Source organism: Formica exsecta, unplaced genomic scaffold, assembly GCF_003651465.1.
Source record: "Formica exsecta isolate Colony F162 unplaced genomic scaffold, ASM365146v1 scaffold282, whole genome shotgun sequence".
Classification (NCBI taxonomy): Eukaryota; Metazoa; Arthropoda; class Insecta; order Hymenoptera; family Formicidae; genus Formica; species Formica exsecta.
Genome location: NW_021850084.1, coordinates 272,577 through 287,340, shown reverse-complemented (window position 1 = coordinate 287,340; position 14,764 = coordinate 272,577). Strand labels below are relative to the sequence as shown.

Sequence of the window (14,764 nt, the reverse complement as noted above, 5' to 3'; positions counted from 1 at the left end):
TTTTTTTTTTCACAGAATAAATTCGCTTTGCGAATTTTGCGAGCCGTACCAATGACAACTAATATCTCATCTGTCAAAATATAGATGCCTTGAAACATCATTCGGTACCGGCTTCGCCGATCAGTATCTCGGCGCCTATCTTTCCTTCGGACGGCGCGACCGCCGGTGTTGGAATCTCCCTCTCGCGTTGCTAGGAGGCGGTAAAGAACGAGGACGCCCGAGGAACGGCAAGATGGCAAGCAGGAACGAAGGAGTCGCGTGCTAAAAGGGACGAGGACGCGCAACGCAAACGTGAAACTCTGGAGACAGGCCTCCCTCCCGTAAGAAGCGGTGATCGACGGTGTCGTGTCTCGGTGTCATCGGATCGCTCGAGTGCCCGGGATTTTCCTTCGCTTCCGCATCGCAGTTTCCGGTCCTTCTCTCCGCGTCCGTCGGCTTTTCGGTATCGGATAAAGCGCGCCGCCGCCGCGCCGGTCGAGACGATGTGAGCGTATATACACACGCGAGGTGAAAGAGAGAGCGCGAGGGGAGGAGTGGGGTGGATTCCGGCGGGAGAGAGGGGGAGGGAGAAGGGCGCTCCGGCTCGGCGAACGGAACGGCCGGCGGCAGCGGATGCTCCATCCTTTCTCGGCTCCGACGAGGCCGGCCCGATCGACGTCAAACATGCGGCGACGAATTTTGCCCGCGAGCAGCTCGACGACGACGAAGACGACGAGGAAGTCGAAGAAAACGAATCGACGACGGCGGGCCACGGCCGCCGCGCTCTGCCAGTGAAACAACTATACGTACACATATACACAAAGGCACACACACATACACATACACGTGCCGTTGCCGATGAGCGCGGATATATGGCGGCGCGAGTACTCTTGCTGAGCGTCTTGATTACGGAAGTGCTGAAGCCAGCTTGTGCCGCAGGTGCGTGTCGGCCGATCTGTCTGTATGTTTACGCTCTCCCCTCTGGCACCGATCTCCGTGTCGGTAGTACACTGCTTCCCCGGCGACGAGTACGGGATAGATTATCGCGGATCGAACGATGTACTGGTTGTATGCGCACATGAGTCCAGACATCGTCGACGTTCTCGAGAGAGCTCGCCGTTTTGTATACAAATTGTAAATTAATTCCGTCATCGGTGACATTCATCGGTGTACGTCGTAGAAAAGCGATTTCCAAAAGCAGTTTTGTCATATCGTTTTTACATTTTTGTAATAAGAATTTTATATGATTTGTTTCTTAAATTAAAATTGAAATGTTTCAAAATAAATATATTCTCTAATGTAATGCGAGAGTAGAGAATAGATTTATTTTGGACTAATCGTCAATTATTGTATAATCTTTAAGCATGAATTAAAAAGTCTTTTGTACGGTAGCAAACTTTTAAAGGGAAAATTGCAACCTGATATTGCGTATTCGTTTATTCATGTTATCAGATGCTTCTCCTTAAAATATTGTTGTATTTAAATTGTTTGTTTGACAGGTGTTAAGGGTATTGGAGGGAACATCAGTGGTAGAAACGTGTCTAAACCAGATAGTTCTGATGCTGGTCTAACTAAGGAGTCTGGATTAACACTGGAAATTCAACCTAGCGGCCATGTGATACTAGGAAAAAAGGGAATCACGCTTAGTTGTATAGCTGGTTCAAACGAGACTATATCTTGGTTGCACAATGGAGTACCAGCACCTCCATGTGGTCTTACTCGCTGTGTTCTTCTTTCCAATGGCTCTCTTCACTTTTACAAGGTACAAGGCAGTATATACATTGATAGATTTATTATTGTCAGATTGTGATGTATATTGGAAATTAAATTATATATTATATGTATAGAAACAAAATTTACAAATGCAAAAGTTCAAAGAAAAGGAAAGGAGTAGTATTGTTAATGCTAGAAACCACAATAAGGATGAATATCGTTGTGTAACACGTACCAGTTTAGGAGGTTTGATACGGTCAGCTCCTACATTTATTCAAATAGCAGGTAAATATAATATTATATATAATAAGATCGTACTTAAGACGATCTTGGATATAAGAACGGACTATGAATACCGGCCTAAATTTCTTTTAAGAAATCTAGAATATCATAATTACTATAACAAATATTATACATTACAGAGTTTGCACATGCATTTAAAGAATCTCCAGAAAATATTACTGTTCAAGAAGGTGAAGTTACAAGATTGTCTTGCTTGATAGACAGTGTTCCTTTCCCACCCAATATTACGTGGCAGCATAACGAAACATTGTTATCTTATCATAACGAATCAAAGTATTCTATGATACCACCAGGTGTTCTGTATATAAGTGCAACGAAACTGTCAGATGCTGGCTCATACAGGTATATAATATAATTTTCAATTTCTTTTTTTTTCTGTTTATTATTTATTTTTATATTTTAAAATAAATAAACATTATGTTGTATTCCAGATGCATAGTCACAAATGAATTTTTAAAAAAGACCAAAAAGAGCAGAGAAGCAAAACTAACAGTTATTTCAAGAGCAGATGGTAACAGATCGCATACTCCGTCATCCTTGTTTCCGCAGACTTCATACAATCATTGGCTACTCAATGGATCAAATCTTAATCTGGCATGTGCTGCATCCGGTTATCCGTCACCACTCGTAACATGGTCATTTATTCCTCGTTATATAGGTAAAGAAATAAAAAATCAATCTTGTGCATATATTTAAGTGTTAAGCAAAATTTAATATATTTGATTGTGTTTATGTTCTCAGATAATGTTACACAACCTCGCATCCTTTTTAATTCTACTAATGGCATTGCTATACTGCCATTAACAAATGTAAATGTTTCCAATGCTGGTATCTACTCGTGTTCTTCAAAAAATATTATCACCAATGATTTAGAAATACAGGTGGGTATGATTAACTTGATGAAATATATAAAAGATGTTCAATGAATATATATGCATGTAAACATGACAAATATATTTTTCGTCTAAATTGTTACAGAATATAACTGTAGACATATTGATACCACCATCATTTATAAAAACGCCGACGAACCAAATCTGTCCAAATGGAAGAACAGCGAGATTTGAATGTCAGGCGCAGGGATCACCCGTACCTCAAATTTATTGGCTGAAAGACTCGTTGAATATTACTATCAATGGTAAATTAATTATTGAGACAAAACAGATTGTTGAATATACTCTTATGATTACTCATTCTGTACGTTGATAGGTCGCAGAACGACTTATGTTAAGGAATACAATAAGATAGAATTAGCAATATCAGCGACAGTACCGTCTGACTCTGGCATATACCAATGTGTGGCGGTAAATTCAGCGGGTGAAATTTGGGCCGCTGGTCGGCTACAAGTAAATACGTCGCGCAATAGTCCCGCCGCACCCACTTCTCTAAAATGTCACGCTGTTTCACCAGTTAGAATCTTAATCTCGTGGGAACCACCAAAGTCTCTACCGTATACCAGTATTACAGCTTATACCGTCCATTATAGTTCTGTAGGTGGGTTCGATTATGATCTAGGATAAGTATGATATAGAGAGATTCAAAAAAATTGCAGTTCAATTCCACATATTTTTCCACATATTTAATATATCATATTTTTTATAACAGAAGGTGGCAAGGAAGAAGTCTCTCCGCCAGAACCAGGAAATTCTACATCTGTAGAAGTAACAAAGCTTCTTGAACCGTTTACAAATTACTCGTTCTATGTACGAGTGTGGAATAATTATGGTGCTAGCGATCAATCGGCTACCATTCTGTGTTCCACAGCTCCAAGTGGTAAGTATTTCTTATTTATCTGTGTTAATTTTATAATCTAATGTAATGTTCTTTCAATTAAATTTTAAAATAACGAACCTGTTTCTTCAGTTCCTAAAGCCGCACCAAAAATGAATGTGGATATAATCAGTAGTACAAAACTAAATGTATCATGGGAGCCTTTGAGTAAAAAGGAATCTCGCGGCATTGTAGTGGAATATAAACTACAGTGGAGACTCCACCAGCATTCATATTCCAGAATACTTTATCTGCCTGCCACTATTGAGTACTACATACTTTTAGGTATCTATCTAGGTCTTACTTTTTATAAAAGCAGTGCATTGTATAATTGTATTTTTTTTATGGCTGCAGATTTGATACCCGGAGCACAATATGATCTTCGAGTATTGGCAAAAACAAAACAAGGCTGGCCAAATATTAGTGAGACACAATTGAAATGGATTACTGTGACCATGCCATCTCCTGAATCTAATCAATTTACTATAAGGAATATTGTGGATATTCAAGTATTAATTGTAAACGCTTCGATAATTAAGGTATATAAGTATATTATATATAGCTTATTGATTGAATTTTAAAAAATATTTATGATTATTTGAATCATTTCTTATAAACATTTCTTTCGGTACTAGATGAAATGGAAAATTAATTTCAAGCAAAATGATCAAATTGAATCAAAATTTGATTCCTGGCAAATTTATTGTGAAAATCAAGATGGCAAAAAATTAGCTACTATTCTTTTACCACAAAACATTACTGAATATCTGTTTACTGATCTTGGTAAATATTTCGCATTATATGATGGTCTCCTTTTTTGATAGCATTACAGATAAAAAATATATAGTAATTTATTTTTATCTAGATATGAATATTTCTTATACCATGGGTTTGTGCATGGTGAGCTTGGGCGAAGCAACAGGTTGCTTGACAAAACATATAGAGACTGCACAATCCAATGCTAGTAAGTTTTTGTTAGATTTTTACATAATATATTTTCTTTAAATAGAGATTAGACAAAATTTTATATGCAATAATCTCGTAATTTAGATACCATACAAATGGCTTTGGAGGCTATTCCTGTCTCACCCACGTCCATAAATGTAACATGGACATTATCTGATGTTCATAGCATAGATTCATTTGAACTTTGTTATCATGCAGTACATGCGCTAATTTCTGACAATTCTGAATGTTTTATTATGTAAGTATATGACTTAATCTTCTTTTTAAAATGAATATAATTTTATAATACAAAGCTGTTTTTTTTAATCTATGTAAAATATTTACAGAGATGACACAAAAGTAAACGTTGACAAACTGAAACCTTTTACCTTATATCAGTTTAAAGTAAGAGCTATTAGACACGACACGAATCAAACCAGTCTCTATAGTGAATCTATAGAGTGTTACACAAACGAAGATGGTGAGAAACAAAGTTATATTATTTGGTTACAATATATAGATATTTTTATCGGTTTTTTAAATATTATCTATTCTAAACAAATAGTTCCTGGTAAGGTCGAAGACGTACAATGGTTCTTGGGTAACAATACGAAGGTACGAATCGCATGGAAAGAACCGAGCAACGTGAACGGTATCATACAAAATTATTTCGTCGCGTATACCATGGACTTGATGGCGACGTGGGGCAATGTGACTGTGCCCGGTAATAAAACGTCAACGACCCTACCGAGTTTAGCGCCGGGCAAACGGTATTTTGTTATGGTACAAGCAGCGACAAGAGCCGGTTATGGGAAACTATCGGACCCTATCATTATTATTACCGGCGGTAGTAGTAGTGGTGGAGGAGGTGGTGGTAGTAGTGTCAGTGGCGGTGGAGTGTCAAAAGTCCCCGATCCGTCCGGCAAGGAGGATAAGCCACCGCAAAACCCTAAGCCCGATCAGAGTCTAGGTGAGTGAAAGAGTAGAGATTTGGATATAAAAATAATCATGTTAACCATTATATTCAACTTACATGCTATCATGGTTAAAAAAACAGGTGTGATTCTCGGAGTCAGCATAAGCATCGGGTTTATCGCGATATGTCTATGCAGTATATACTGCCGGAGAAAGTTCGAGAATTCTCGCTCGTTGAGAAACGGTGCTCAACCTACAAATGGGCGTGTACTATCGCGAAACGGAAACGGATGTTGCGCGGAGCAGTCCTCCACTTCCGTAAATCAACAAGCGAATGCTACCAGTGCCTCGAACGAGATTGAATTGGCTGTGCTATGCCCATCATCTCCGCTCGAAACGAATCCGCATTCCGATGCAAAGGTAATGAAATTTGCTTAAGTTGAATTTATATATCTCAATCAAGAGATAATATACGATATGTGTTGCGTAGGGTGCACAATCTAATGGCGTTTTTGAAATTTGTGCAAAGGAACCCTTATTATCGCCATGGGAGGTAAATGGAGGCTCGAAAGATGTTCATATTATGGAAAACCCTCAGGTATTACTGCGAGTTTTAACATCTTGTGGACAATGGGGAGGCATATTGTTCGTTAATAATTCATCCATGATTTTCGTGATTACAGTACAAAAGAAGAGGCAGTTCCGCCTCGAATAATCAACAAGAAGAGGAGGAGGAACAAGATTTGGAAGGCACGCAGCTCACAATGGTCAATTGTACTTTAGGCAGTAGCACTAGCAGTTTAAATAACAATTCAGGATGTCCGGACGGAGAGACTTCATCATCGTCAAAAGCCCCGTGCGCATCTGTTCCGGCGCTCGGACCAAACGGGTGAAAATGCGTTAGGCAAAACACTCAGGTGTTCAATGCTTCGCACCGGTATCGAGGTATGCAGTAAGTAGGAATACCTATTCTCCTGTTTCCTCCTCCCTTATGGTTGACACGTCAATCGTTCCGAATCAATATTGCGAGAAAACAGAAAAAATGAATTTTTCCGCGAAAGCAATGCAAAACTACAACAACCTGGTAAAGTTCGACGCGACTTATGTTGTGCAAGTAAGAGTATTGTCTGACACGCGATCAATGTAAAAATTCGTGTCCGATTTTAAGACGTTAATCGGGCGATGTGTGACTCGCGGACTGGCAGTCGCCAGAGCCCCAGTTCTTGCTTGAGCCCCGCCCTCCCATATGCCTCTTAGGAGGTTTTCCGAAGATTGAAATTTCTCAGCATAAGAGTAAAGATGCACATAGGAACGTAAATATTCTAACCAGTTGATGGCTGTATGATGGATACGTCGGAGCCAACCCAAACACAAAAATTCAATTCAAAGCGTTAGTCGCCATGTCGTATAAATACATATGAACAAGATACATTTATTGCGCGCAGAGAATAAAGCAAATGTCTGCGTAAGCAATACAATTTCCAACAAAAGCAATACGATTCTCAAATTCATTGCTTTGCATTGTTGCAGTGCATTGATCGTGTAGACGATACTTGAAATGTTTGCCGGACTCGTTTGTGTGTGTGTACACAGATTGATTCAAAATACCATTGAAGGATTGATAGAGGGTGTAACAAATTACATATTTTTGAAAATAATTAACGGGTTTGCGCGAAAATAATTACAAAACTAAACTAAAGCTAATTAATAGAAGGATTAATTGATAACATCTCTTGATACTTTTCTTTTAATTACTCGTAATATATGCGTTGTGTGAATAGGAACATATTTTAATCAATATATAATATTTCTGCACAAGTTTTAAAAAAAAATGCTTAATTTGTTATTTTTTATCAATTTTCAAATTTTGAATAATTCTGTGTGTGAAATTAAATAAACATGTCAACATTAAGAGATGCGCGAACAAAATTAATTGGAATGAAATAGTAAGTTTCCAAATGCCTCTGTACATAGGATAGAATAATTGTTAATTGTGAATATGTTCATAAAAAATATCACACTTTGAATGCTGGTATAGTAGAAAGATATACGGACGTGCATTCCTTCGCGTTTGGGAACATAAAATTGCTAAATATGCCGGGCAAAGCATGGCCTAAACTCAGTTGACGAATTTTCGTTCTGACAACAGTTTCGAATTGACGATCGCTTAAAATGGGAAAGCGCAGAGACACTGATCATTCCAAAATAAGTTTTCCATATTTAATTGTAAACAAGAGGAAAAAACATTTAGTATTAAGAAGACAGGGAAAGGCTCTAACCAGATGCTACGCGTTTTTAGAAATGTTAAGAAAATTTTTTATTTCGTGTTTTTTTTCTTTTCTTTTCTTTCTTTTTATTTTAATATACCATATGTGTGTCATTAAGATGTCATTTCTACATAAAAAAAAAGCAAACATTGATTTCTTTAAGAAATCAGAATTAAATTTTTTTCACATTTGGAGTTAGTGTGCATAGCGAATGAAAAATAATTTTTGTCGAGTGTAGCTTCCTAAAATATTCAACGTAAGTTTGTATTTTAGTTTAAAATGGACTATTGATATGTCATACTTTAAATTAAAGAAGGATCCTATGAATGGGAAGAATATTTGGAAAGATAATTGTGCTCAGAATTATAATAACTCAAATTATAATAGCACGTAAAGGAAATAGAGGTCATCTCATTTTTCACTTACTTCATTTACTTCTATAAGAGATCTTAAAGACTGTATGTATTAATAGACGCGATATTTTTATAATTAACGGAGATTATTCCTCAGAATAATTTACGTAAGATTTTTACATATTTCTTGGGCTTCTTTCCGTTCATAAGATTAATATCGTTTTTAAAACGATTAGGTAATCGATACGATTAAACGTCAACATTCTGTTGTACAATATTTAGCGTATTAGCTGGTATAAAGCAGTTCTGTGTATTACACAAAAAAGCAAGAAGCAGCATTTTGAGACTAACATACAAGACACATATTCCAGACTGGTGCATGTTACCATGACAGAAAAACCCAACACAGTACCTGATAGAGAATAAGCTATATCTTTTAGAGTGAGACGTAGAAATGTCAATGTTATTACTGTACCTCCACTAATTGTTATTTATTGCATTTTACATTCAGTATATTATATACTTTAGATGAACACATTACACCCTGAATCATGCAATAATATAGTCACCATGAGCACAGTATGAAAACAAATAACGCTAGGATTAATTCGATCTGCACATATATTAAAAAAAAAGCTATATCGTATCTTCATTCCATAGAATATTATACCGCATTTTCATAACAGAGTCTGTTAGAAGTCTAATATATATATATATATGGAAAGTGTTCCGCGAAAATATAGTTTCATTTTTTACTTGGAAGAAAAGAAAAGATACCATTGTTACTGCAGATACTTCATGTTTAATGGATATATTTAGTTAATAACTGTGCACCATGATTTACTTATTCTCCGTTTATTGGACCCCGCAAATCATTACAATAGTTCTATATTTACAGATCGCATACAGTTCTACAGAAATAGAAAGAATCGTTTTATTTACACACATGAATACATGGAACTTGTTATATGTATTATAAATATAATTGAGAATCTCACAGATCGCATATATATATGATATTGAATTTATATATTCTTAAATAGTTCTTGCGCAGCAACTTTATTTGTTGCGAATGCGCGCGTTTGCACATTTTCAATGTGTCTGGCTTACGATTTTATTTAATTAATGTTTTGCGTTTGTTATCATATATATATATAATGTAATACGCCTGTTACATTTTATATTATTTCCATATTTGTTGAGGGTATATACATTCATATGCTTTTTCATGTACTTTTTGTATTTGTTGATGGTATATTTTAGCAAATGGATCTTATAAAGCGTTGATGACAGCTGGTGTATAATGGCGAGAAAAAATCAGGATGCTAAATCGATTGTTCCTTAGTTCATTACATATTGTTAATATTACGCATCGCACACACAAAGGTATATTCTCGTGGTATTACACTCTTATGTTCTAAAAGATGTATATCTGCAGCTTACACTTTAAAGAATAATTTTTTGAGAACTACCAATATTATCACAAAAAGAAAGAAAAAAAGAATAGAAATTTGAGATATTTGAATATCAAAAAGAGATTTTTAACTTTAAGAAAGGTATGACGCGTTGAGTGAAATACAAGCGGCAGAAAGTATGTAGTAATAAATAATAATGCTTTTCGCGCTATTTTTTACTTCCTCTTGTGTTTTAGATATACGATTGGCAGAGTTGTATATGAGTTGAGTGAAAGAGAATGGGTTTACGCTTATCAAAACTGTCCCCATCCATCTTTTTACATTTAAGTAGCGTAATATACTTTTATACATTTCTAGTTGTAACACACGTTACTTCGGTTACACATTTCTGCTGCTATATTCCTGATTTTATATCGCTATATTATATATCGCGTATCATGTAGAAAACACCGTGCAGAAAAGTAATCGCAACGCCAACAATAGCAATCAGTAATTTAATCCAAACACTCCGTACATACCATAGTGCTCTTGAAATAATTTCATGGATGTGATAAGTTTTAGGTGTCGTAAACAATTGAGAGAGACTATAGAGTCGCCGTGCGGAGAGATAATCGCGTCAACTATGCAAAGTGTCTCGCATAATGTGTTATAGGTCGTTTTTTCCGATGATGATACAATCAGATAACACTCTACGTGACACATTCTGTATATGTCTCATAAAATCCGTGAAGATAATATTATTATCTTAGTATATACAAAAGCAATAAGCATCTCTCATCGTATATAGCGTTCTTCGTATTAATACAGATGTCAAAAATGACACACACACACATACACATAATATCATAGATTTATAATCTATTTATTACTGTATCTAAATATTTCGCGTATTCATTGATCATTAATTACTATAATAATATTAACGGCTTGGAGATGACACATGGATCAACATATTGTGGATCTCTTAACAGTCAATTTTTATTTACGCATTACTCTTTTACTACCTTAATTTAGAAATAATATACAATATACAGGCAGCCAAAGAGAGAGAAGAACATTTCTTTTTCATCATCTTTTAAATCTCCCTCATATCAATGAGATCGGTGCAAGATTATTTCATATGCATACATTCCTTCTACGCAGAGTACGATATAATTCATCACAGACGAACTGTAGTGTTGAATACACAGTAGCAAGTATTGATTATATTGTACGGCGGCTCTAGTCGAACGAATATACCTCCGTAATTGTCACTCTCTCAGCACAGAGAGTGATTTACATTACTTAATTTTAACTTAACTTCGGTACCTATTAGACACTATTGTTTACATTTATGCACAGTTTACCTCAAAGAATATATTTTCTCGCCCGGTGACATATGCACATATACAATATATATATTTATGTATAAATACATATATATATATATATATAAATATATATGTGTATATAATGTATATTAGCTGTAGAATAAACAATATATGTATGTATAATTGCCAAGACATATACTTTACACACTTTATTTTACACATAATATATACAAAAAGAGAAGAGAGAATTCAGCAAAAATTTATTCATTTTTACTATTATCGTTAATTATAATTTTATATATATAAAATAAGAAGACTATTAACTTATTTTCTGTAAACCCTCATTTCACCCTCTTCTTTTTTTAAATTAGATATATTATTTTAATATATGCGCGATTACATATTCTTTAGGGTGCAGTTACTTTGTACATACGTTTTATCTGCGATTTGTATATATATTATATGTATTACCTGCAAAGAACATTATATAGAATATATATTTTAATATATTACGTATAAAAAAATGAAAAACTACATGAAACTATAATCTTATTGTTTGAAGTATTAAGACTAAATATACGAAATATTTAATAATATTGTTGACCCTTCTTGAACACGTCGTCTTGTTGTAACCACTGATTCAATAAAATTAAGACAGTGTATAAATGCATTTTATGTAGAAAAATGTGTGTCCCCTCTGTACATGGAAAGAGTTTGGTATATTACAAGGATACAGCAAGATCAATATACAGTTTCATAAATGGAGCAACTTTATTATCAAAGAATCTACACTGCGACATCGGCGTGTAACAATAGAATCAAATATGTAATACTAATATCATTGAGGCATTCAATGCCAATAGACGAATAATCATTTTCTTTCTGTTTTTATATTAAATGTATGCAAATACATGCAGCGCTCGTATATAAATCTACCAATATAAACAATCATTCATACATGAATAAGGAATATCATCTTCTGTGTACCTTTTAAACACGTCTCTAACAATGTTTGTACTTATGCGATCCTTTAGGTCGTACATACTCGAGTTATCGATAAAGCTATGCGATAGTAATATTTGACTGGAATAGAAAGATTTCTCAACTTAATTCACAGCTTATGGAAGATACATCTTGGAATGTAGCGAATATAAAAGAGAGAGAATTCCTCTTACATATCCCATATATCCAACAATAAAAAGTACATGGATTCTCAACAACTTTATTAGTACAATCCACAGTCTGGAAAAAATGGCATATAAAAAGCATCTTCTTTTCTTTTTTATGATGATTTTCTAAAATATATTCATCCAAATCGATTTATAAACTATGAATGTCATCTTAAGTTTAAGCATTTTTATATATACATATATATATATGTGTATATATATATATATCCAAAATAAACCTATAATCCATATTTAATCGTAATAATATTAACGATTAATTAACATTATTGATTAATATTAAATAATAATGGTTAATTATAAATGTTTATTTCAATATATATTGAAGTTACTTCATATTAATAAATATCTATTATTAACAAAAAGAGAGTAGGTATGTGTGTGTATATATATATATATACCTATATATATATATATATATATATACCTATTTTCGTGCACAAGATCTTAACATTGTTCCGAATTATTCTTAAGAGTTTGACTAGCGTGACCTTTCAAAAAAGGTGCGAAAAAGTTCTGTACTTTGAAAATTAACTTGGTATAATTAAGTACATTAATTGCTATTTTATCACATTGGCGATAGGCCAGTCTACGAAATCTTCGAATTCCAGATATATGCGCTTTTCTATAAATTTATTTAGTATTATCTCTTGGCGCAGGTCAAGCGTCACGTGTAATAGAATGTATATAACATGTATAGAACCTTTTTCTAGGCACACGGTGAAACGGCGCTTGGCGTCCGTATGTATCTGATATTTATAAAATTATCATAAGCTTGTCGATATATTTGAATTCGGCAGTCGATATTGCTAAAGTTTACAGGACCAAAGAATATGGGAAGATTTTCATGCTTACATAGTCATTGAGTACCTGCAAATTCGTGAGATCATTTTTAAATATTTTTATGTGCATTTTTCTATATTCATATTCGATTTTCAAATTGACGACTTACCTCTGTAAGGGCCTCTTTCGTTAATTTAGGATACAGGTATGTAAATCCTATGGTGTTCGAAAGCTTTCCAGGTTTTAAAAATAAGTGTTTATTATATAAAAGCTCTTGATCTATGTAGGGCGAGAGAGGGCTGTTTTCCACTCCATCCTTGCGACATGCTTCTGCCCAGGGGCCCATGTGTTTGTCATTTACTTCTTCAACAACAGAGTTCATATCAGTCTATAAAGCATAAAAGTATAAGATGTAATTATTATTCTGAAATTTTAATAATCTATTTTTAAACATTATACTTTGGTATATAAATATATGCAAGAATAATATACTTTAGCCAGCGTTGATAGCGTCGTGCCCCAATAATCGTGGTTGATATTGAACAGTTCTGAGACTATGGCACTTATGGAACCTTGAGTGGAATCTCCCTCGTCGACGAGATTATATGTCTGGCCTATTGTTTCTGGTCTGTTGGCCACATACCAGATAGCTCTCGCGACGTCTCTTACATGAACCGTATTCATATGAAGTTCTGGTCCCCAGAGTAATTTCATCATCTCTCCTAAATGCTTATAAACTGCGCCCACTACTAATCTCGGTGCTAAAAATCGTAAAATTTATTAAGCTTCACTTCTTTCTTTCTTTATTTAATTTGGTAGAGGATGATGCAGATATTTTTCAATAATAAAATTAATTATGAAAGAATAATTATATTTTTTAGAATTACCTAAGCCATTTCTGTCACCGCAACCATATACAATGGCTGGTCTGAGTATAGTATATTTCAAATCTGGTATATTCTTCAATTCGTGTTCTACTTGTAACTTATATTTCGTGACAAACGTCCATGGTTCTCCAGCGTCCTCTTCCTTATGAGGAGTCTATGCAACATTGCACAATGATAAGTCCTGAATCTATATTCATAAATTAAAATATATATCAATATCAAAAGAATACCTTTTCAGAGATATTAAGATTGCCAGAAGATATCTCCACATAACGCGAGACTTTAATCTTGGCTGCTAGTTGAGCGCAATTCACGCTCAATTTGTAAATTCCCTCTTTATACACCGGATCTGTGAGGCCGCTCTTTGTCTCGCCAGCACAATTGAACACATAATCGATAGGCTCGTCAGATGAAAATGCGTTTTGGCAGGATGCTTAGATAGATTGACAAAAATTATCCCTTTAGATATAACTGTCTGCATTATATTTTATACTTTACATGATAAACTGAGGCAAGAGAGCGAAGAGATGATTTTGATTAATCAAAAAATGTAAAGACCAGATAAAATGATAGAGAGATATTCAATTATTCTACAAATTATCAAAAATTTCTAAAGAATAATCGAGATTAAAGATCTTTAAATTTACGTTAATTATCGAACAAGACTCCTACTCTTTCTCTGCTTGCCCTAGTGTATCCTACTGTGATTACCTATGTTAATCAAGTTAGCGCTTTTGAATTCGAGCAAAGGGTTCTCGAACACTTGCTGGTGCTTTGCGTTGAGCCACGCGGTCTGCGGCGGCACCTTGTCCACGACTCGCACGTACGAAACCAGATCATTATCCAGCAGATATTCCACAAGATGACGTCCGATGAAACCGCATCCTGCGCGAACGCGATAAGAGTCTATCAATCACCGTTTTATCGGCGCTCTTCC

General features: G+C 34.9%; 2 protein-coding genes across 3 annotated transcripts in view; one reads left to right on the top strand and one right to left on the bottom strand.

The window, feature by feature from the left end:
* Window positions 1-54: 54 nt before the first annotated feature.
* On the top strand, window positions 55-11,640 carry LOC115237185 (protogenin-like). Of its 2 annotated transcripts, none has more exons than XM_029810069.1 (19): window positions 55-918; window positions 1,479-1,741; window positions 1,827-1,977; window positions 2,115-2,337; window positions 2,427-2,653; window positions 2,737-2,876; window positions 2,974-3,133; window positions 3,205-3,489; window positions 3,601-3,768; window positions 3,859-4,050; window positions 4,120-4,304; window positions 4,401-4,548; window positions 4,631-4,729; window positions 4,816-4,969; window positions 5,058-5,191; window positions 5,276-5,680; window positions 5,768-6,045; window positions 6,116-6,223; window positions 6,309-11,640. In XM_029810069.1, exons 1-19 carry the CDS (start codon window positions 852-854, stop codon window positions 6,516-6,518), a joined length of 3,597 nt encoding a protein of 1,198 aa, XP_029665929.1. In that variant the 5' UTR covers window positions 55-851; the 3' UTR covers window positions 6,519-11,640. The 2 variants fall into 2 exon arrangements, with proteins under 2 accessions (XP_029665929.1, XP_029665930.1); XM_029810070.1 differs by having other exon boundaries at window positions 56-918; window positions 6,155-6,223.
* Window positions 11,641-12,544: 904 nt separating this feature from the next.
* The window catches only part of LOC115237186, a 3,116-nt gene continuing 896 nt past the window's right edge, over window positions 12,545-14,764 (bottom strand). Inside the window, exons 2-7 of the mRNA XM_029810071.1 lie at window positions 14,539-14,712; window positions 14,058-14,260; window positions 13,828-13,981; window positions 13,433-13,701; window positions 13,110-13,328; window positions 12,545-13,027 (exon numbers count right to left, since the gene is read on the bottom strand). Coding sequence (XP_029665931.1) covers window positions 12,974-13,027; window positions 13,110-13,328; window positions 13,433-13,701; window positions 13,828-13,981; window positions 14,058-14,260; window positions 14,539-14,712 — 1,073 coding nt within the window. The 3' untranslated portion in view covers window positions 12,545-12,973. The remainder of the gene's footprint in view (window positions 13,028-13,109; window positions 13,329-13,432; window positions 13,702-13,827; window positions 13,982-14,057; window positions 14,261-14,538; window positions 14,713-14,764) is intronic.

Bases quoted from the DNA above. Each gene is read 5' to 3' on its own strand.
- LOC115237185 (XM_029810069.1), top strand. From the start codon at position 852: ATGGCGGCGCGAGTACTCTTGCTGAGCGTCTTGATTACGGAAGTGCTG. The intron at 1,978-2,114 runs GTAAATATAATA...TATACATTACAG, and splicing joins TACATTTATTCAAATAGCAG to AGTTTGCACATGCATTTAAA. The intron at 2,654-2,736 runs GTAAAGAAATAA...TTATGTTCTCAG, and splicing joins ATTTATTCCTCGTTATATAG to ATAATGTTACACAACCTCGC.